This window comes from Somniosus microcephalus, chromosome 13 (genome assembly GCF_052327205.1).
Source record: "Somniosus microcephalus isolate GS21.2 chromosome 13, FLI_Smic_1.0, whole genome shotgun sequence".
Lineage (NCBI taxonomy): Eukaryota > Metazoa > Chordata > Chondrichthyes > Squaliformes > Somniosidae > Somniosus > Somniosus microcephalus.
Genome location: NC_140999.1, coordinates 111618702 through 111639675, shown reverse-complemented (window position 1 = coordinate 111639675; position 20974 = coordinate 111618702). Strand labels below are relative to the sequence as shown.

General features: G+C 48.9%; 2 protein-coding genes across 3 annotated transcripts in view; both read right to left on the bottom strand.

Moving 5' to 3' along the window:
* Nucleotides 1–293: 293 nt before the first annotated feature.
* On the bottom strand, nt 294–9710 carry LOC147108553 (uncharacterized). 2 transcript variants are annotated; one of them, XM_086005232.1, is made up of 3 exons: nt 9474–9710; nt 8929–9091; nt 294–8769 (listed from the first exon to the last, which is right to left on the bottom strand). In XM_086005232.1, the coding sequence occupies exons 1-3, from the start codon at nt 9708–9710 to the stop codon at nt 7484–7486; spliced, it is 1686 nt and encodes a 561-aa protein (XP_085861358.1). In that variant the 3' UTR covers nt 294–7483. The 2 variants fall into 2 exon arrangements, with proteins under 2 accessions (XP_085861358.1, XP_085861357.1); XM_086005231.1 differs by lacking the exon at nt 9474–9710 and having other exon boundaries at nt 8929–9334.
* The window catches only part of LOC147108552 (tumor necrosis factor receptor superfamily member 5-like), a 61379-nt gene continuing 47705 nt past the window's right edge, over nt 7301–20974 (bottom strand). Inside the window, exons 7-9 of the mRNA XM_086005234.1 lie at nt 17289–17396; nt 14461–14498; nt 7301–10932 (exon numbers count right to left, since the gene is read on the bottom strand). Coding sequence (XP_085861360.1) covers nt 10711–10932; nt 14461–14498; nt 17289–17396 — 368 coding nt within the window. The 3' untranslated portion in view covers nt 7301–10710. The remainder of the gene's footprint in view (nt 10933–14460; nt 14499–17288; nt 17397–20974) is intronic.

Here is a 20974-nt window from a genome sequence, read left to right as displayed (position 1 = left end):
TATCACAGCCGAACCTGATCCTGTCCTCATCTAACATTCACTCATACACACTTCCCACCAAGACACCGAGCAAGTGGATGAAGGAATCCTGCTAATTTCCCTCTCCCCCCAACTCGGGATGGGTGGTGGGGTGGGGTTGGGGTAATTCAGTCCAATTCTGGTATCCAGCCACCTTCCTGACTGACACCAACTGAAGCTGCAACCTCAGTACCACACCGGGCCATGCATTTACTGAACCATTAGGGGAAGCACGTGTTAACCTTCTTAAATCAGTCAAAAACAGACAAGAGGAGTGTTGCCCATTCTCTGTTTAATAAATACACAGCATTACAAAAATGGCACAAAAGTGGTCCATTTTCTACCAGTGCACAGCCATTGTTTTCTGATTTGGCCGGTGGTGGCTGTAACATGAGGCGCATGTTAGGGCCGCCAACTCTGGTTGGACATATTCCTGGAGGTTCATCACGTGATTGCCCGCCTCCAACCGCTCCGCCCATCAAACAGCCTTTCTCTCCCCCATCGCCATTTTTTTTATAACTAATGAACGAAAGTGTTCAAAGAAAATTAAAATAAACAGTATTTTTTGATGCCCCTATGATCTTTCTCCCCTGTTGCTGGCAGCTCCATCCAGGAAATTAATCTTCTATTCCTGGAGAATCCAGGGCAATCCTGGGGGGTTGTGACCCGAGTTTGGATGCAGCCCACAGAGTTTTCTGTCAATACTTCTTAATATGTGTCGGATATGCATATCGTAATCAGAAGAAAGGACGCACACTGAGTCTACAGACTGGCCTTCTTGCCCTTTCACCCGTCTTAAAGTTACAAACCTTTTGAGAATTGCCCACTGACAGCAATTCTTCTGAGGCTAAAAATGATCGAGCGAAACTCGGAACAAATAAAGTTAACGCTGAAGAGATCTGGCTCATAACATCAAGTGGTAAATGTCTCCACATTCGGAAATTGGTGCATGGGGTACTGAGAATCACAGTGTTAGTGAGCCACGCTGACGGCCAGACTGGGTGGCATACCCAGGCCCAACCCTAGCTTCATTCTCTTGGTCGAGAATACCGTCTTCTGGTAGTTTAATAGGACACTTAATGAGACCTTAAACTGAGGCCCAGTCTGCCCTCTAGGATGGGCCTAAAAGATCCCGTGGCTCTACTTTGAAGAAGAGCAGGGGAGTTCTCCCTGGTGTCCTGGCCAACATTTATCCCTCAACCAACATCACAGATTATCTGGTCATTATCACATTACTGTTTGTGGGAGCTTGCTGTGTGCAGATTGGCTGCCGTGTTTCCTACATTACAAGTGACTACACTCCAAAAGTACTTCATTGGCTGTAAAGCGCTTTGCGACGTCCTGAGGTTTTGAACGGTGCTATATAAATACAAGCCTTTCTCTTTTTGTTTTACATGTTGCTTTGTAATGTAGTCTTAGCTTCAGCAGAGCCCAGCCCAATCCTGATGTCTATACACATGCTTTTCCCACCAGAGGTCACTGCACAGTGATCGGGAGTGGAGGCCTTGGCTAATTTCACCTCCCCTTGAACACGGTTCCCGTCAGCGGGGTACCGCACAGCGGCCTGGACTCGCTAAAATGTAAATGCGGCTGATAACACTGAACAAAATGGACACGTTCTTACTCCTGCCCCTTCCAGCAACTTACAGCGCAAAAATAATTGGAGCTGGAATGGGACGAGGAAGTGTAAAGAATTGTTCTTTGAACACTGCTAAAATTAGAGTATGAGTAAGTGCAGGAAAGTACAGTAACAGTCAGTCTCGGCTGAGAATCCGTCACAGTGCGAAGACAGATCCCACCGGGCAGTCAGACAAGCTTGCATGAACTCACTGCTCTAAAGAAGGGAGCCCGGTAAAGTTACAGAAACATATATATTTAAATGTACTTTCGTTTCTTTTTTTGGAAAGCTGCTATTTTATAGATTGCACAGTCCCAACTCTGGCCCCTCCCCCGCCCCCCCACACCCGAAACATGGTGCTACAACCATTCACCACTATTTAACCCCTAAGATTCTGATCTATCCGACTCCACCACTATTTAACCCCTAAGATTCTGATCTATCCGACTCCACCACTATTTAACCCCCAAGATTCTGATCTATCCGACTCCACCATTATTTAACCCCTAAGATTCTGATCTATCCGACTCCATCATTTAACCCCATAGATTCTGATCTATCCGGCTCCACCACTATTTAACTCCCAAGATTCTGATCTATCCGACTCCACCATTTAACCCCATAGATTCTGATCTATCCGACTCCACCACTATTTAACCCCCAAGATTCTGATCTATCCGACTCCACCATTTAACCCCATAGATTCTGATCTATCCGACTCCACCACTATTTAATCCCCAAGAATCTGATCTATCCGACTCCATTATTTAACCCCCAAGATTCTGATCTATCCGACTCCACCATTATTTAACCCCTAAGATTCTGATCTATCCGACTCCACCATTATTTAACCCCTAAGACTCTGATCTATCCGACTCCACCATTATTTAACCCCTAAGATTCTGATCTATCCGACTCCACTATTTAACCCCTAAGATTCTGATCTATCCGACTCCACCATTTAACCCCATAGATTCTGATCTATCCGACTCCACCACTATTTAACCCCTAAGATTCTGATCTATCCGACTCCACCACTATTTAACCCCTAAGATTCTGATCTATCCGACTCCACCATTTAACCCCATAGATTCTGATCTATCCGACTCCACCATTTAACCCCATAGATTCTGATCTATCCGACTCAACCACTATTTAACCCCATAGATTCTGATCTATCCGACTCCACCACTATTTAACCCCCAAGATTCTGATCTATCCGACTCCACCACTATTTAACCCCCAAGATTCTGATCTATCCGACTCCACCATTATTTAACCCCTAAGATTCTGATCTATCCGACTCCACCATTTAACCCCATAGATTCTGATCTATCCGATTCCACCATTATTTAACCCCCAAGATTCTGATCTATCCGACTCCACCATTATTTAACCCCCAAGATTCTGATCTATCCGACTCCACCACTATTTAACCCCTAAGATTCTGATCTATCCGACTCCACCATTATTTAACCCTATAGATTCTGATCTATCCGACTCCACCACTATTTAACCCCAAGATTCTGATCTATCCGACTCCACCATTATTTAACCCCATAGATTCTGATCTATCCGACTCCATTATTTAACCCCATAGATTCTGATCTAGCCGACTCCACCATTATTTAACCCCTAAGATTCTGATCTATCCGACTCCACCATCATTCAACCCCTAAGATTCTGATCTATCCGACTCCATTATTTAACCCCATAGATTCTGATCTATCCGACTCCACCATTATTTAACCCCTAAGATTCTGATCTATCCGACTCCATTATTTAACCCCATAGATTCTGATCTATCCGACTCCACCACTATTTAACCCCATAGATTCTGATCTATCCGACTCCACCATTATTTAAATCCTAAGATTCTGATCTATCCGACTCCACCACTATTTATCCCCATAGATTCTGATCTATCCGACTCCACTGTTATTTAACCCACTCAGGTTGAAATATTAGGAAAGATCCTGATCTTGGCTTGTTTTTACTGCTGGTATAGGCTCCTTGCTGAGAGAGAGTTCTACAGGCATCACTCAATCTCCAGTGCCCATTATACGTGGGAGAGTCTACCTACCAGTCCACAGGACATTCAACCACAGGAAGCATCACAGCTAATCCCAATCTCATCCCTCACCCAACATACACAAATGCACATTCCCAGCAGCTGTTGATTGACAGCCATCAGGAGCGGCAACACTGGTCAACTTTCTCCTCCTCAACCCGAGATCCTCAGACCAACTCTAACATCTGTACTGCCACCCTGGCTGAGTGCAGCTAACTCAGCTCAGATGGGGGGATTACACTGGGAGCTTCCTATCTGGCATACCTCAGCTACTCACTAGATAACCTCACAGATAGATTGGGGATCTTACTCTATGACTGTTCCAAGTAACTACTAATAACCCTGTGAGTCCTTGGAGACTATACAATTGTAATGAGCATCACTGGCTTTAAAAAGGAAAACTTCCCATGCCTTCTAGTTTATCTGGCAACTGCCTAAGCACTAAAAATCAGGAAGCTCCCAGGTTTAATCCATTATCATCTATCGACAAAATAGTGGCTAAAATGGAAGGTAATTAAAAGACAAAGGGAGTGCTTTGAGGAGAACTCAATGAGCCCAAATGTTTCTAGGCCTTAGTCCAACCTGATTTACTCCCCTACCATCACCATGGTGATGGACATTGGAACAGGTTTCTGGGAAATAAGCCAGCTGGGCCGTAAATTCAAAAGTTCCCTCTTCTGACCTTGCTGATTGGAGTAAGGCTTGTCTGGAACAAATAGTTTCAGGGAAGCAGGCCAGGTCCAAGCTGCACCAAGTAGAATACTCAGTCATGAGGAAGTACAGGGAGGCTCAGGCTAAAATCACCACACATGGCTTAAAAGCTCATCACCTAATTCCTCCTTCTACTGCAACCTATTCATATTGCACAAGGCACCACTCCGAATTGAAAGCCGAGGTGTAATCTAGGTGCGTGTGGCTGTACAAAGTTAAATATACTGTCGCATTATTTGTCGCATGAGTGGCAGGATGATCAAGTCAAGAGCAATTTGTTGCATTACTCCAGGTGGTCTACAGCTGGGCTGAGTTAGGCACACAGCCTGACCAGTATGTCTGCATGTCTCCTTTGACTGATGGGCTCTCCCAGTGAGAAATTCCTCAATATCTGTGATAATTATCTGTCCACCAGCCTGGGAAACACCCCATTCCCAATCATCATCCTGATTAATTGTTTCCCTCCCCACCATCCTTGTGCTTGCTGACCTACGTTGGCTCCCAGTCCCCGAACACTTCCATTTTAAAATTTTCGTCCTCGTGTTCAAATCCTTCCATGGTCTCGCCCCTCCCTATCTCTGTAACCTTTCCAGCCTTAAAATCCTCTGAAAACACTGTTCCTCCAATTCTGGCCTCTTGTGTATTCCCCACTTCCTTCGCCCCTCCATTGGCGGCTGTGTCTTCCGCCGACTAGGCCCTAGCTCTGGAATTCCCTCCCTAATCCACTCTGCCTCTCTCTCTTCCTTCAAGACTCTCCTTCAAAACTATCTATTTGACCAAGCTCTTGGTCATGTCCTAATGTCTCCTCCTTTGGCACAGTGGCAATTTTTGTCTGATGATGCTCCTGTGATGTGCCTCGGGAAATTTCACTACATTAAAGGTGCTATGTAAATGCAAGTTGTTGTTGTAAATATAGAGGTTGCACGTAAGAGATATGGTTAAGTAATTTGTTCTCCAGCTTGATACCCTTTCTCCCTCCACCCCAGAAATAACTCAAAAATCCAAACAATCCAAGGGCACTGAGGAGTTGCCCAGAAATGTGGCTTCTACGGAGCCCACTAGGTGAATGGTAGCTTTTCACTGCTCAACACATATTTCATGGTTAAGTTGCTGTTCCTTATTCCATACTTAATGTTTATTAGTTGAGGAATTTAAGACTCTTGGGGGGAGAAATTTGGTTGGCAGCGCCTCCAATTAGCGCCTAAAGAGGCCGAGAAGTGGGGCATTAGCCAATTTTCGGCCGGGCGCAGTGAAACCAGCGCCTCCTCCCATATTGATTGGGCATTTTGTGCCGGCGCTAAACCTTAGCGCCCGCGACATGACGTCATTTCAGTGTGCAACGCCTTCTGGGCGCCCCGGACCGGAAATTCAGTGCTGTGCCCCTCCGTTCTGCCTGGCGCTAATAAGGACTGCTTACCTGGAACGTTCCCCAGTCGATCTCGGGCTAGGGGGCGCTCTTTAAAGGGGACTGCACTGGTATAAAAGCGGCAGCCATTTTGGGAGCACAACTTCGAGACTTTCACAGAGTTGCTGAGCTGCACTCTGAGAGCCATTGCACCAGTGAGCCAGCGCTGGCCAGAGGAACTTCAGCCTTCTGACCATCACCTTGCAGCTGGTGAGCATTTACAACGTTTACAATTTCTTGTGCGCTATTACTATGGGGGCTGCATTGGAGGGGAACGTCCTGCTGCTGAACCATCTGGAAAGGGCACAGAGACGCAGGGAGAGAGGGGCAGGCATGGCCAGACGGAGGAGGGCCAACAGATGTCGCCACACCAGACCTTACGCTGCCAGGGTTTTCCGACAGCAGTTCTGTTACTTGAACATGTCAGAGGAGCAGTGTCTTAGAAGGCTGCGCTTCAGAAAGGCGGTGGTGACTGAGCTGTGCCACCTGCTTCAGCCAGATCTGCAGCCTCAGATAAGGTGCAGGACCTCTCTGTCGGTGGCTGTCAAAATGACTGTTGCCCTGAATTTCTATGCGAGCGGCTCCTTCCAGGCCGCAACTGGGGACATCGCTAACATATCGCAGTTTGCGGTGCATTGCTGCATCCGTCAAGTAACAGATGCCCTATTTAAAAGGAGGCGGCAGTACATTTCCTTCCCTGTGACACTGGAGAAGCAGCGGGAGCGCACAGAGGGCTTCGCAGCAATAGCGGACTTCCCCATGGTGCAGGGCGCCATTGACTGCACGCACGTGGCTTTGCGGGCGCCTGTTTTGAATCCGGAGGAGTTCCGCAACTGCAAGGGGTTCCATTCCTTGAATGTTCAGCTGGTCTGTGACCACCGACAGCTGATCCTCGCAGTCAATGTGCAGTTCCCTGGCAGCAGCCACGATGCCTTCATCCTGCGCCAGACTTCAGTTGCAGACCTATTCGAGGCCCCGGCTCACCTAGGAGGCTGGCTTCTCGGTGACAAGGGCTATCCTCTGTGCCCATGGCTGATGACGCCGCTCCGTTCGCCCAGCACTCCTGCTGAAGAGCGCTTCAATGTGAGCCATCAGGCGACGAGGAACATTGTGGAGCACACAATCGGTGTGCTGAAGCAGCGGTTCCGCTGTCTGGACCATTCCGGAGGCGCCTTGCAGTACTCACCAGAGCGAGTCTCCCACTTCGTCGTAGTCTGTTGCATGCTGCATAACCTCGCCATCCTACGCACCCAGCCAATGCCACCAGCCATTGAAGCACCAGCGGAGGAGGAGGAGGAGGAGGACCAAGACGGGAGGGAGGTACAAACTGGAAGGGCCGTCCATCAGAGGCTGATAACAAGCCGCTTCTAGGCCCCTCTGACAGAATGCTTGGTGCCATTCGATGAGGAGGAATGGAACCGTCCGGATAACCCAAAGCCTATGAAGGGCAGTGAATGTAAATATCAGACATGGCCAATGTAAATTAAAAAAGTTGTTTATTTTGTTAAATGTGCTTCCTTCCAACATGACAAAGCAATGGCAACAGAAAGCAAAACTAACACACTAACACATAAGTGACTCGCACACCCGGGAGACTATCCAAAACATTACTAACATTCAGACCAGCATCCACGGCCTTGATTTCTACAAATATGACGTCTCAGCTGCACCTTCTACTCTTTCCCCCTTGATGGTGATCTACTTCTCTTGCGAAATCGGCCCCTTCCCTCCCTGCAGCTCCTCCGTAATGGGAACCCAGTGGCTGCATCAAGGCTGGGGGAGGCCTGCTGGCTGTCCAAAAGCGCAGATGCCCCTGAGGGACGTCCTGGACGACCTCTGGCCTTGGAGGGCCAGGATGCTGACTGCTCCAACTGTGCATGGGTGGAAGCAGTCTGTCCTGCAGGTGGTGGCAGCTGCAGTGGAGACGTGCCAGCGGCGGCATCAGGAATGCTGACATCCTGAGAGCGGACAGCAGCTCCCTGGTCGAACGACACACTGGCAGGGGCAGCACCGCAGCATGCGCACCAATCGGCTGGTCCACAGATTGAGGCCCTGCTGTGGTGCTGCAAGGGCCCCGGGTAATCCCGCCTGATCCAGCGAGGGTGGCAGCAGTCATTGGTCGCGTGGCCTCAATATGCGTCTGCATGAGACCAGCGAGTGACTGCGTGGCAGAACTCAGCACTTGCGTGGCAGGTGCCAGTGCTTCGGTAAAGCCCTGGACAGTCCTTTCCAGTGCTTCGCTGAAGGCCGGGACAGTCCTTTCCACTGCTTCGGTGAAGCCCTGGACAGTCCTTTCCAGTGCTTCGCTGAAGGCCGGGACAGTCCTTTCCATTGCTTCGGTCAAGCCCTGGACAGTCCTTTCCAGTGCTGCCCCGAAGCCGTGGACAGTCCTTTCCAGTGATGCCCCGAAGTCCTGGACAGTCCTTTCCAGTGCTGCCCCAAAGTCCTGCGCACTCCTTGCCTGTGCTGCCCCGAGGTCCTGCGCACTTCTTGCCTGTGCTGCCCCGAAGACCTGCGCACTCCTTGCCTGTGCTGCCCCGAAGTCTTGGACACTCCTTGCCAGTGTCTCGATGGATTCAGGCATCTTTGCCACTGCAGCCATGAGCTCAGTGTGCCTGAGCCGAGCCTGGGCGCTCATTTCTGTGAGGGAACGCACCTCTTCTGCGCTCTGTGCAGCAGTACTCGCGGCCTGACTCGCCCTCCGGGGAGACGGCCTCCGAGCTTCCCTACCCCCCTTGCGTTGCTGCAGCCCGCTGGTTCCTGGAACTGCTTCCTGCTCAGAGCATTCCCCCCCGCTCCCCTCCAGGGAAGTAGTCTCCCCAGTCTGCAGAGGGGCTGGCTCGCCTGAGGGTGGCAGGGATGGTCCAGCTTCCTCCTGCTCGTCGCCTCCGGAGTCAGTGGCAGTGGCAGTTTGAGGGGCCGGCTCCCGAGCTGGTGATGCAGCATCTGAAAGCAGGGAGGTTGAAGAGTGGCTTTAGCGAAAGGACAGGGTGGCAGCAAGGGATGCATGAGTGCTGCAATGCTCTGACATGGGTCCAGAGTGAAAAAGCATGCTGGTGGGGGGAAGAAGTGGAAGGAGAGAGTTCAAAAAGGTGATGACCTTACCATCGCTGTGCACAATGGGGTCGGCAGCTCCAGTGGTGACAGGACCAATCATCCGGCCTGCAACAATCTGGTGGACTCGTTCCTCCAGGTCCGTCAGTGTCTGCAGCTGAAGAGGGCCTCCTCCGGTGCGAAGCTGCTCCCTCCGGTTCCTGGCCAGCTTGGCCTGCAGGAGAAAGGACGGGAAGTGATGAAGCATGCTGGCCTGAGCTGACATCACATGCCCCCCATGGTAGAATAGCCCTTCCATTATGCATTGAGCTGACATCACATGCCCCCATGGTAGAATAGCCCTTCCATTATGCATTGAGCTGACATCACATGCCCCCCATGGTAGAATAGTCCTTCCATTATGCATTGAGCTGACATCACATGCCCCCCATGGTAGAATAGCCCTTCCATTATGCATTGAGCAGAATGTGCGTGTGTGTTTCCAGAAAGGGCCATGGGTGCTGGCTGACAGATGGCCATTGGGGCTTCGCGCACCCTCTGGCCATAATGTCAGGTGCAGATGGAGGGATGAAGAAGATGGCGAAAAAGGCACTCACCCTAACGACCCGAGTGAGGTCGTTGAACTTCTTCCTGCATTGCACAGGAGTCCTGGCCACCACGCTGGTTGAGTTAACTCTTTGACAAACTTCCCTCCAAGCCCTGCGGTACTTGCTCTGATGAGGCCTCCTGCCATTGTCGGGGTACAGCACAGCTCGCCGGCGCTCCACTTCGCCAACCAAAGCATCCAATCCCCCATCGGTAAAGCGCTCCGCTCTCTGCCTCACCCTCTCCATATGTTCAAAGTTTGGAACGCCACAGAAAGCACAGTGCCGATTTTGAGGCCTACAAGGCGCAGAATGTGGCTGCTGCTCCTCATTGACCCGCCCCTTTAAGAGCTGGCCGGCGCCAGCATGTCTCGGGGTAATCGATTATTGACAGCACCTGCGCTGCGCCCGGCCGCCGACATATTGAGTAGCGCCGCCGGGTTAGCACCTTAAGACTCCCGTGCAGCGCCTGAATCAACGCCGCAATCACCTTTAGGGGCGCAGCAACCCAATATTACTCGAGGTGGCGATAAGTTGCACCTGGCGAAAAAATTTGCGCAGCGCCAATTCTAACGCCCCAAATGGGGCTATACCCAATTTCTCCCCCTTGGTCTCATTCCACCCTTGCTTCTCAGCAGCCCTCAAGTACTTTTTTAATTAATTCTCGGGATGTGAGTGTCACTGGCAAGACTGGCATTTATTGCCCATCCCAGTTGCCCTGAGGTGGTGCTGGGCCTTCTACTATTGTATTTTCTGTGGTGAGTTGGCTGACCAAGGCTAATTATAGCTTCCCTTTTGCCACTCGACTGAGATCATCTAACTTAACCACAGGCCAAACTGGAAACCTCCCTCATCTCCACAGCCAAGCATTTTTTAATTGGCACCTTTTTTTGCTTGTTTATGATTTACAGAGTGTAAATTAAATAATCAGGCCTTTTAACATTAAAAGTAATTCTGTCATATCTGTTTTCTTGTGACCACCTGTAATGGGAACGAGACAGCCTTATTGTCCCTTGTCCTGGAACAACAGATCAGGTTCTAGATGTGGGGTTGCCTTAGGAACACACGTTTAGCAAGCACATCAACCAAGATGGCCATGAGCCAGAAGACGGTCAAAATAATTTAAAATATGGAACATTTTTCCTTTCAGTAACTTCACGCCAAGGCTTGGGTTCAGTGCTCTTCAGGTGTGCCCAATAGCCCATCCATCAACAAAAGACACAATATAATTATTTTGCGATCGCGCTTGCTAGCTGTTTGGCAGAGGTGCTGGTGCTTGCTCTTGCTCTGGGAGGTGACACTCCTTGCCATCTTCCTGCTGAGGTACAATCAAACTCTGCTCTTCTTCCAGGGACTCTGGAATTGGGAATGACGTCTCCTCGCTCGGTTGTTCTCCGCCATGCCTGGCTTCCGGCATAATGACAGCGGCATCATTCACCTCTCCGTCGCCAAGGCGTTCTGGTCGCTTGGGCTGCAGAAACATTAATATTAGTGCGTACAGGCGGTTCCTAATCAGAGCTGAATTCTAAAATGAGTGACAAGAAATGGGAAAGAGCTGCCCCAATGGTTCCTTAAAACCTACCTCGTCACCTGTCCTAATATCTCCTTATCTGACTTGGTATCAAACTTTGTCTGAATAGGCTCCCGTGAAGCGCCTTGGGCTGTTTTACCACATTAAAGGCGCTATATAAATGCAAGTTGTTGTTTGTGTTATATTGGGGTAGAATTTCCCCCCCGGAAGATTCCCCAATCTCCAGCCATAACATCAGCAAAAGAGCGGCTAAGAAATGACGGAAACCGTCGGTTACGGCGGTGTAGTTGTTATAATACTGGATTAGTCATCCAGAGACCTGGACCTGGACAGAGAACGTGAGTTCAAATCCTACCATGGGTATGCGACGCCCAACTCCTGAGAATTAATTTATTTTAAATGGGCTGCTTTGGTGTTTCTGCTGGTCATCCACTGAAATTACGGCTGGAGATTGGGAAACCCCTACGGAAATCCCAGGCGATAATGTCAAACATTGCTCAATTCCATCAAGTGAAATGAATGTGATCTGTAGAATTAATGCTGATATAACTTGTATGAATCCCTATCATTTATTATTCCTAATATTCTTTTAGTAATTACCCCTCTGCTCCAACACAATGTTCTCTCCTCCTTTCCCCTTGCACAAGTAGTCATTCTTCACGTTGGAAACCAGCCAGTGCGAGTCGAATATCTGACCCGCCCCCTCCGAGCTGAGCCAGGTCCTGTTCTACAAATGTGCACATTCCAGCAGGTATCACACGATAGGAATTAGGAGCAGGAGAACAGGCTGGATTTTTTTGCACTCCTTGGCCCAGAAACACTGAGACTGATTGTAACACCTCTCTCCTGCCCCACCTGAGTTCAGGGAACTCAGCATCTTCCGGGAATCAAACCAGGAGCATTTTTTTTTAAACCTAACGTTCAGTGACGTCTTTGAAACTGAAATCTGATTCCAAGAGTACCTGTCACATGATTCAAATGCTTATGTCATTCATTACTCATTAGCAGTTGTATAGTGTGCGTTGCTTCACAGCAACTACTCACACACAGTAACCATTACTATTGCCACATAGTGAGTGGTCTCAGTGAGGCTGGGTTGTGTCAAGAAAGTTTACTAAACTGCCTTTCCTCTTTGCAAACTGACACAGTCTCTTCCGAGTTATAGCAACGCACTACCTGCAACAGACAGAAATCCAACCTTAAACATAGGAAGGAAACAATCCATACACCTATTAAACCTATCATTTGTGCCAAGTGGATAATACATATTCACAATACCTATAAAATTAGTGTATTTTACTCCTGGTAGCGCAGACCTATATAGACCAGAAGGTCCTTGGATTTTAACCTATGGTCTGTGCTGAGTTAGTTTATCTCAGACGGGCAGTAGTTAGAGTCATAAGAGTCAGAGATATACAGCACAGAAAGAGGCCCTTCGGCCCATCGTGTCCGCACTGGCCATCAAGCCCTGTCTATTCTAATCCCATTTTCCAGCACTTGGTCCGTAGCCTTGTATGCTATGGCATTTCAAGTGCTCATCTAAATGCTTCTTGAATGTTGTGAGGGTTCCTGCCTCTACCACCCTTTCAGGCAGTGAGTTCCAGATTCCAACCACCCTCTGGATGAAAAAGTTTTTCCTCAAATCCCCTCTAAACCTCCTGCCCCTTACCTTGAAACTATGCCCCCTGGTTATTGACCCCTCTACTAAGGGGAAAAGTTTCTTTCTATCTACCCTATCTATGCCCTCATAATTTTGTACACCTCAATCAGGTCCCCCCTCAGCCTTCTCTGCTCTAAGGAAAACAACCCCAGCCTGTCCAGTCTCTCTTCATAGCTGAAACGCTCCAGCCCAGGTAACATCCTGGTGAATCTCCTCTGCACCCTCTCCAATGCAATCACATCCCTCCTATAGTGTGGCGACCAGAACTGCACACAGTATCCCAGCTGTGGCCTAACTTGCGTTTTGTACAGCTCCATCATAACCTCCCTGCTCTTTATGTTATAAGCCTCAGTTAATGAAGGCCAGTATCCCATATGCCTTTTTAACCACCTTATCTACCTGTCCTGCTGCCTTCAGGGATCTATGTACATGCACACCAAGGTCCCTTTGATCCTCTGTCCTTCCTAGAGTCCTACCATTCATTGTGTATTCCCTTGCCTTGTTAGTCCTCCCAAAATGCATCACCTCACACTTTTCAGGGTTAAATTCCATTTGCCACTGTTCTGCCCATCTGACCAACCCATCTATATCGTCCTGTAGCCTGAGGCGTCACAAATGGTTTAAGTGCCCCTGCGCTATGAAAGGGGGGAGAAAAAGGCCTCCAGTTTTCAGCCACTATCCCATAATCCTTGGTGGAAAGTGCGCATGTCTGGTGAGCACAGGAAGTGGCTGAGCTGTTCAGTTCCCTATTGTCAAACAGTCAGCTCGCACTCCAGCCGAGATATTATGATCAGTGCTATTTTAAATGGGTTAATGCCAGTTCAAAAACCTGCTGTCACTGTCACACACGAACAGTGCCCACTAGGCTGCTGGTGCTAGTCAAATTTCAGTTCTTCCTTCCTCCAGCACCCTTGGCACCTGCCCTAGGTTGCCTCTGTGATAATCCAGTCCTGACTTGTGGCTCAACCTGCAACTGATAAGACATGATCTGTACCTGGCACAATATGTGTGTGTGCGCGCGCGGGTATGTATACATCTGTGCACACTGTGTGTATACAACAACAACTTGCATTTATATAGCGCCTTTAACATATTAAAACATCCAAAGGTGCTTCACAGGAGCGTTATTACCGAAATTAGGACAGGTGACCGAAAGCTTGATCAAAGAGGTAGGTTTGAAGGGGCGACTTAAAGGAGGAGAGATAGAGACGTGGAGAGGTTTAGGGAGGGAATTCCAGAGTTTAGGGCCTGGGCAACAGAAGGCACAGCCGCCAATGATGGAGCAAACAAAAGCAGAGATCTCGGAGGGTTGTTGGGCCGGAGGAGATTACAGAGATAGGGAGGGGTGAGGCCATGGAAGGATTTGAAACCAAGGATGAGAATTTTGAAATTGAGGTGTTGCCGGTCTGGGAGCCAATGAAGGTCAGCGAGCACAAGGGTGATGGGTGAACAGGACTTGGTGCGAGTTAGGACACTAGCAGCCGAGTTTTGTATGAGTTCAAGTTTATGGAAGCTGCAATGTGGGAGGTCAGCCAGGAGAGGGTTGGAATAGTCAAGTCTAGCGGTAACAAAGGCATGGTGATGAGGGTTTCAGCAGCAGATGAGCTGAGGCAGGGGCGGAGACGGGCGATGTTACGGGGGTGGAAATAGGCGGTCTTGGTGATGGAGAGAATATGGGGTCAGAAGCTCAGCTCAGGGTCAAATAGGATGCCAAGGTTGCGAACTGTCCGGTTCAGCCTCAGGCAGTGTCCGGGGAGAGGGATGGAGTCACAACTTTTCATCGGAATACTAATAACAGTATAATTTACCTTTTTATGGAATCGCCTCATCATGTCCTTCAGGTAATCTACAAAGAAAAGGAACAGTCATTGACCACACAAATTAATTTTAAATATTAATAGTTTTATCTTTCTACTGTACAGAAGGTACAAACATAGAGTGCAGTCTGCAATGTTGCATAGGAGACTTAGAGCAGAGGAAGCACAGATCAGCCTAGCACATGGTGTGACTTTGAACCATATGGATCAGGACGGTCCAAGGTTCAATCCCGTCTGTGCTGAACTCAGAGTGAGAGGGGGCACCCAATCATTTCTAATGCCCTAGGACGAGGGAAGAGGGAAAGGGTCCCAGTCCCAATCTCTATCCAGGAATCCCTGCTGGAAGTGCACGAGGGTGGGTCTTGGCTGAGAGCAGGATCAGGATTGGCTGTGATGGCTCCTCCCACAGTCCAAACAGCCCACCAACATTCGCTAGGCTCAAATATGAGGAGTGGTCACTTTAGGGTGGAGGTTGGGGGGGGGGGGTGGTAGCAGGGAGACTCACTGTTAAATAAAGCATTGCCTTCAGGAGAGAATGGGCAAGGGGGAGGGGGAAGCAGAAGAACTAGGAGCAGGAGTAGGCCATACGGCCCCTCGAAGTAATGTAATTCTTTATAAAAATAACATCTCAATCAAAAAAAGGTAAGTGGCCAAAATGCTCAACAATTAAATATGTATTATTAACTCACCAGTGACCTTTTTTTTTGTAAAAAGAAAATTATTAGCAAAAATTAAGGCTTGAGAAGTGACCTTTGTGCAAGCTTTGTCATTTCTAAAGATGAGTCCAGTGTGCATTCCACAGTATTTCTAGTCCAGAACTCATTGCTGTTTCTTTAAACCACAACTTGTAGAATATTTCCTTTGTTTTCACTGAACTTTCAAAGCCAACACACTCTTGGACCTCTCTCTTCAGCTTTCAACAGCATTTTTTTACGCAGTGAGTTGTTATGATCTGGCATGCGCTGCCTGAAAAGGTGGTGGAAGGAGATTCAATAATAACTTTCAAATGGGAATTGGATAAATACTTGAATTACTGAGCTTTGGGGAAAGAGCAGGGGAGTGGGACTAATTTGATAGATCTACCAAGGAGCCGGCACAGGCATGATGGGCCAAATGGCCTCCTTCTGTGCTGTATCATTATACTATGAACTAGCATTAACACAGAAAAACATTCAAAGGCACTTCACAGGAGCGTAATGAGACAAAATTAGACGCCAAGCCAAAGAAAGAGATATCAGCAGTGATGACTGAAAGCTTGGTAAAAGAGGCGAGTGTTAAGGAGGGTCTTAAAGGAGGTGAAAAGGCGAGTGGTTTAGGGAGTGAATTGCAGAGGTTAGGGCCTAGATGGCTGAAGGCACGACCACTTTTTCTTTCTCTAGTCACGATCCACATTATCTTCATAAATAATGAACATAACATAGGTGCCCTTTGTCTCGTGCAAGTATCATGTACAGGAAACTTTGTTTATCCGGAGGTTGTATGTCCGGAAACCTCGATCTACCGGCAGAAATCAGGAGCCGTTTTGTTAGGTTTTTTTTCTTCTCGTGGCTTTTTTTTCAACAGTCAGGCTCTGCAAAGTCTCTCTGAAGCTGTTGCTAAGCTACAGAGACGCTTCTAAGGTACGGCTGACTGTTTAGAAGCTGTTGCTAAGCAACAGTGTTTGTTGCCAGATACGGAGCTGCAAATCTCCGTATGCTTCAACATTAACGCTGGTATGTCTGGCAGTTTTGATAGATCGGCAACAGCTCGGTCCCGTCGGTGCCGGATATAACAAAGTTTCCTGTATACAACAGTGAAAGAGGCCAGAGGATTTCACTGAATAATAACTGCACCCTGGATCTTGGACCTAAGGCTTCTCAACACAGAGAATAGGGGCTGTCAGCATTCTCCGACTAATCTTAATGCACTTGCACATTTGCTACAATTACACACTGGGGGTGATTTTGCCAATGGGGGCGTGTTGGAGGCGGGACATCCACTTGTTGGGTTTCAGTCCCGCCTCTATCAACTTCTGGCCAACCCACGCTATTTTCCCTTGATTGACCTTGTTAAGCCCACGCAGTGGGCTTAGCAGCCCAATTAAGGGAAAGCCGGTTGCAGAGAACGTCAACGTATGACGTTTCATCTGTCAATGAATTGTCATCGTTTCACAGCTCTGTGAAGCTGTCAAACAGTGACATTCTCTGTAGTTTGATGAGGTCTTGAATTCAAGACCTCATCAAACCTCTTTCTTTTGCAGAAATTAGATGGTTGTTGCATTGGAGAATGCAACGGCCATCTGTCATCTCTACCGCAGAGGTGCGAGACTCTCCGCATACCCACCGATCGAAGCCTGCAGGAAGAAACAAAGGTAAGTACACTTTTTCTAACACTTTGCACTTACCTCAGGTACTCACCTCTCCACACTTGCACCCATCACTCACCTCCACAGCACACTTTTGGACCCCTCTGACCCCCGCAGACCCACTGCTTGCCTCGGTGGCTCTGGTGGGGTTCGGAGCCTTCAGGAAGCCCGCACTTGTGTGGGCAAAATGGTGATAAGCCTATTTTCTGCCTGTTAACAGGCAGTTAAGTGGCTTTAATCCCTTCCCGCCTCCAAGGAGACGGGATCCGGCGCGGGACGGCTACCCGCCTCCTGGCAAGATGGCACGGAGGCGGGTTGAGCACCCGCCTCCAAATTCTGCCATTTTCCCGGCAGTCCCACCTCCAAACCCGCCTCCCCGAGGCTGGCAAAATCCAGCCCACTGTTTCAGACAATGCAGTAAACCATCACTAGCCAGTTATTGCCATAATTGAATGGAGAACGACGTAAGCCTTACCTCTGTAGCAGACGGCTGCAGCAACCAAAGCTACCAGTATGGCTGTGGCTAAAACGCTGATCACAGTCGCAGCAGTTTTATCAGTCACTGGTGCAGGCCAGGGCTTACCTGGGATAAAGACAGACATTGGTTACTTAGGAGCTAACACTAGATTCTGTGTTTTTCTGTGGTTTATTTAGCTAAAATAGAAAAAAAACAATGACAGCTTTAAAAACAAACACCCAGAATAAATGAACGATGCAAAGGGGCGCAAGCACGGCTTCATTCCCAGGGACCATGCCAGTGGCAACCAGGTGAAGATTCAACCCATTCTTTACAGACACAGTTTGGCAAGACAACCAATAGAGAGGGATCAATAATTTTAATGGTTACAGTGCAACTAGTTACAAGCAGTAACCAGTCATTGAGTACAAAAGATGGATATTACCCCAATCCTTTGGAGAATGGTGGCCATGTCTTGAAACTATCTGTTCTTTGCTCCTGTTTTGTCCTTCCCCCTTAAGGCAGGTCTTGACACCCCCAACTCCATGCGGGATCCAAATGACCATGACATCATCCACCCTCAGCAGTGACACTATAGCCCCTATAACCTATATATGGACATGCTTCCATTTTCTTCCTCCCGGCTTCTTTTCAGCAGCTCTCCAGCAGACACAACTTTAAACAAACTGCAGCAAGACAGTTTAGGATTACAACACTCATGAAATTTGGCTGCACTACACCATGAAGACATATCTAAGGGAAATGCAACTGATGTTAGAGTTGGCACAACTGGTCTCCCATGGCTATGGAACGGGGAAAAATAGACAGCCAGGTTCGGGCTCCTGATCACCACTACTCCAGGGTCAGTGGGTCTTACTGCAATAAGTACGTGTGTGGAATTCGGGCGAGGGCAATATCAGGCTTGGCGTAATGTCCCTCCCGCAATCAACCAGCTTGTCTAGGCTGAAACAAGAGCACTGGTGACACCGGCAGCAGCAGCGAGAGCGGCCCTGGGTGGAGACTGAGCGTGGAGACCGAGGAGTTAAAGAGCGGGGAGAGAGAGAGCAGCCCAGAAACACCGGCGGCAGGAGCGAGAGCGGCCCTGGGTGGAGACTGAGCGCGGAGACCGAGTAGTTAAAGAGCGGGGAGAGAGAGAGCGGCCCAGACACACCGGCGGCAGCAGCGAGAGCGGCCCTGGGTGGAGACTGAGCGCGGAGACCAAGGAGTTAAAGAGCGGGGGGAGAGAGAGCAGCCCAGAAACACCGGCAGCAGGAGCGAGAGCAGCCCTGGGTGGAGAATGAGCACGGAGACCGAGGAGTTAAAGAGCGGGGAGCGAGAGCGGCCCAGACTCACCGGTGGCAGCAGCGAGAGCGGCCCTGGGTGGAGACTGAGCGCGGAGACCGAGGAGTTAAAGAGCGGGGAGCGAGAGCGGCCCAGACTCACCGGCGGCAGCAGCGAGAGCGGCCCTGGGTGGAGACTGAGCGCGGAGACCGAGGAGTTAAAGAGCGGGGAGCGAGAGCGACCCAGACTCACCGGCGGCAGCACCGAGAGCGGCCCTGTGTGGAGACTGAGCGCAGGGACCGAGGAGTTAAAGAGCGGGGAGCGAAAGCGGCCCAGACTCACCGGCGGCAGCAGCGAGAAGTAAAAAGTAATCGAAGTGTGACGTCACCAGAAAGCAGGTAAGCGATTGGTTGGTGAGTATTTCTCTCTTTCTCGCTTTTTTCCAAACTTAATTTTTGTGGTTTAAAGTTTCTAGGGTCTCTGTTGTGTATCGGGGAGTGCTAGTAAACAAGGGCCCTTGAGTATATCAGTTAATTGTACTGTAATTAGTGGTATTGATTTGATTTAATTTAATTTGAATTAAAAGGTAAATCATGGCAGTACAGCTCGGCCCTGTGGCATGCTCCTCCTGCACTATATGGGAAATCAGGGACACTTCCTGTGTCCCTGACGATCATGTGTGCAGGAAGTGTATCCAGCTGCAGCTACTGGCAGACCGCATTGCGGCACTGGAGCTGTGAATGGATACATACTGGAGCATTCGCAATGCTGAGGACATCGTGCATAGCACGTTTAGGGAGTTGGTCACACCGCAGGTAAAGGCTGCACAGGCAGGAAGTGAAGGGGTGACCACCAGGCAGAGTAATAGGCGCAGGCAGGTAGTGCAGGGGCCCCTGTGGCCATCCCCCTTTCAAACAGATATGCCACTTTGGATATTGTTGAGGGAGATGGCTTATCGGGGGAAGGCAGCAGCAGCCAACTTCCTGGCACCATGGGTGGTCCTACTGCACAGGACGGGAGGAAAAAGAGCAGGAGAGCTATAGTGATAGGGGATTCTATTGTAAGGGGAATAGATAGGCGTTTCTGCGGCCGCAAATGAGACTCCAGGATGGTATGTTGCCTCCCTGGTGCAAGGGTCAAGGATGTCTCGGGGCGGCTGCAGGGCATTCTGGAGGGGGAGGGTGAACAGCCAGTTGTCGTGGTGCATATAGGTACCAACGATATAGGTAAAAAATGGGATGAGGTCCTAAAAGCTGAATACAGGGAGTTAGGAGGTAAATTAAAAAATAGGGCCTCAAAGGTAGTAATCTCAGGATTGCTACCAGTGCCACGTGCTAGTCAGAGTAGAAATAGAAGGATATTTCAGATGAATACGTGGCTAGAGGAATGGGGCAAGGGGGAGGAATTCAAATTCCTGGGACATTGGAACCGGTTCTGAGGGAGGTGGGACAAGTACAAACTTGACGGTTTGCACCTGGGCGGGACCGGAGCCGATGTCCTAGGGGGGGTGTTTGCTAGTGCTGTTGGGGAGGGTTTAAACTAAAATGGCAGGGGGTTGGGAACCTGTGCAAGGAGACAGAGGAAAGGGAAGCAAGGATGGAAACAAAAGATAGGAAGGAGAAAAGCAAACGTGGAAGGCAGAGAAATCAAGGGTGCAAATCAAACAGGGCCACAGTAAATAAGAATTCTAAAAGGACTAAGAGTGTTAAAAAATCAAGCCTGAAGGCTTTGTGTCTTAATGCGAGGCACATTCGTAATAAGGTGGATGAATTAGCTGCGCAAATAGATGTAAACGGATATGATATAATTGGGATTACGGAGACATGGCTCCAGGGTGACCAAGACTGGGAATTCAACATCCAGGGGTATTCAATATTCAGGAAGGACAGGAAAAAAGGAAAAGGAGGTGGGGTAGCATTGCTGGTTAAAGAGGAGATTAACACAATAGTAAGGAAGGATATTAGCTCTGATGATGTGGAATCTGTATGGGCAGAGCTGAGAAATACCATGGGGCAGAAAACGTTAGTGGGAGTTGTATACAGACCCCCAAACAGCAATGCTGAGGTTGGGGATGGCATTAAACGGGAAATTAGAGACGCGTGCAGTAAGGGCACAGCAGTTATCATGAGTGACTTTAATCTACATATAGATTGGGCTAACCAAATTAGTAACAATACTGTGGAGGAGGAATTCCTAGAGTGTATACGGGGTGGTTTCCTGGACCAATATGTGTAGGAATCAACTAGAGATCAGGCCATCTTAGACTGAGTATTATGTAATGAGAAAGGATTAATTAGCAATATTGTTGTGCGAGGCCCCTTGGGGAGGAGTGATCATAATATCATAGAATTCTTCATTAAAATGGAAAGTGAAGTAGTTGACTCAGAGACGAGGGCCTTGAATTTAAATAAAGGAAACTACGA

Bases quoted from the DNA above. Each gene is read 5' to 3' on its own strand.
- LOC147108553 (XM_086005231.1), bottom strand. From the start codon at position 9,334: ATGCATAATGGAAGGGCTATTCTACCATGGGGGGCATGTGATGTCAGC. The intron at 8,770-8,928 runs GTAAGGTCATCA...CCCTGCTTTCAG, and splicing joins CCCCATTGTGCACAGCGATG to ATGCTGCATCACCAGCTCGG.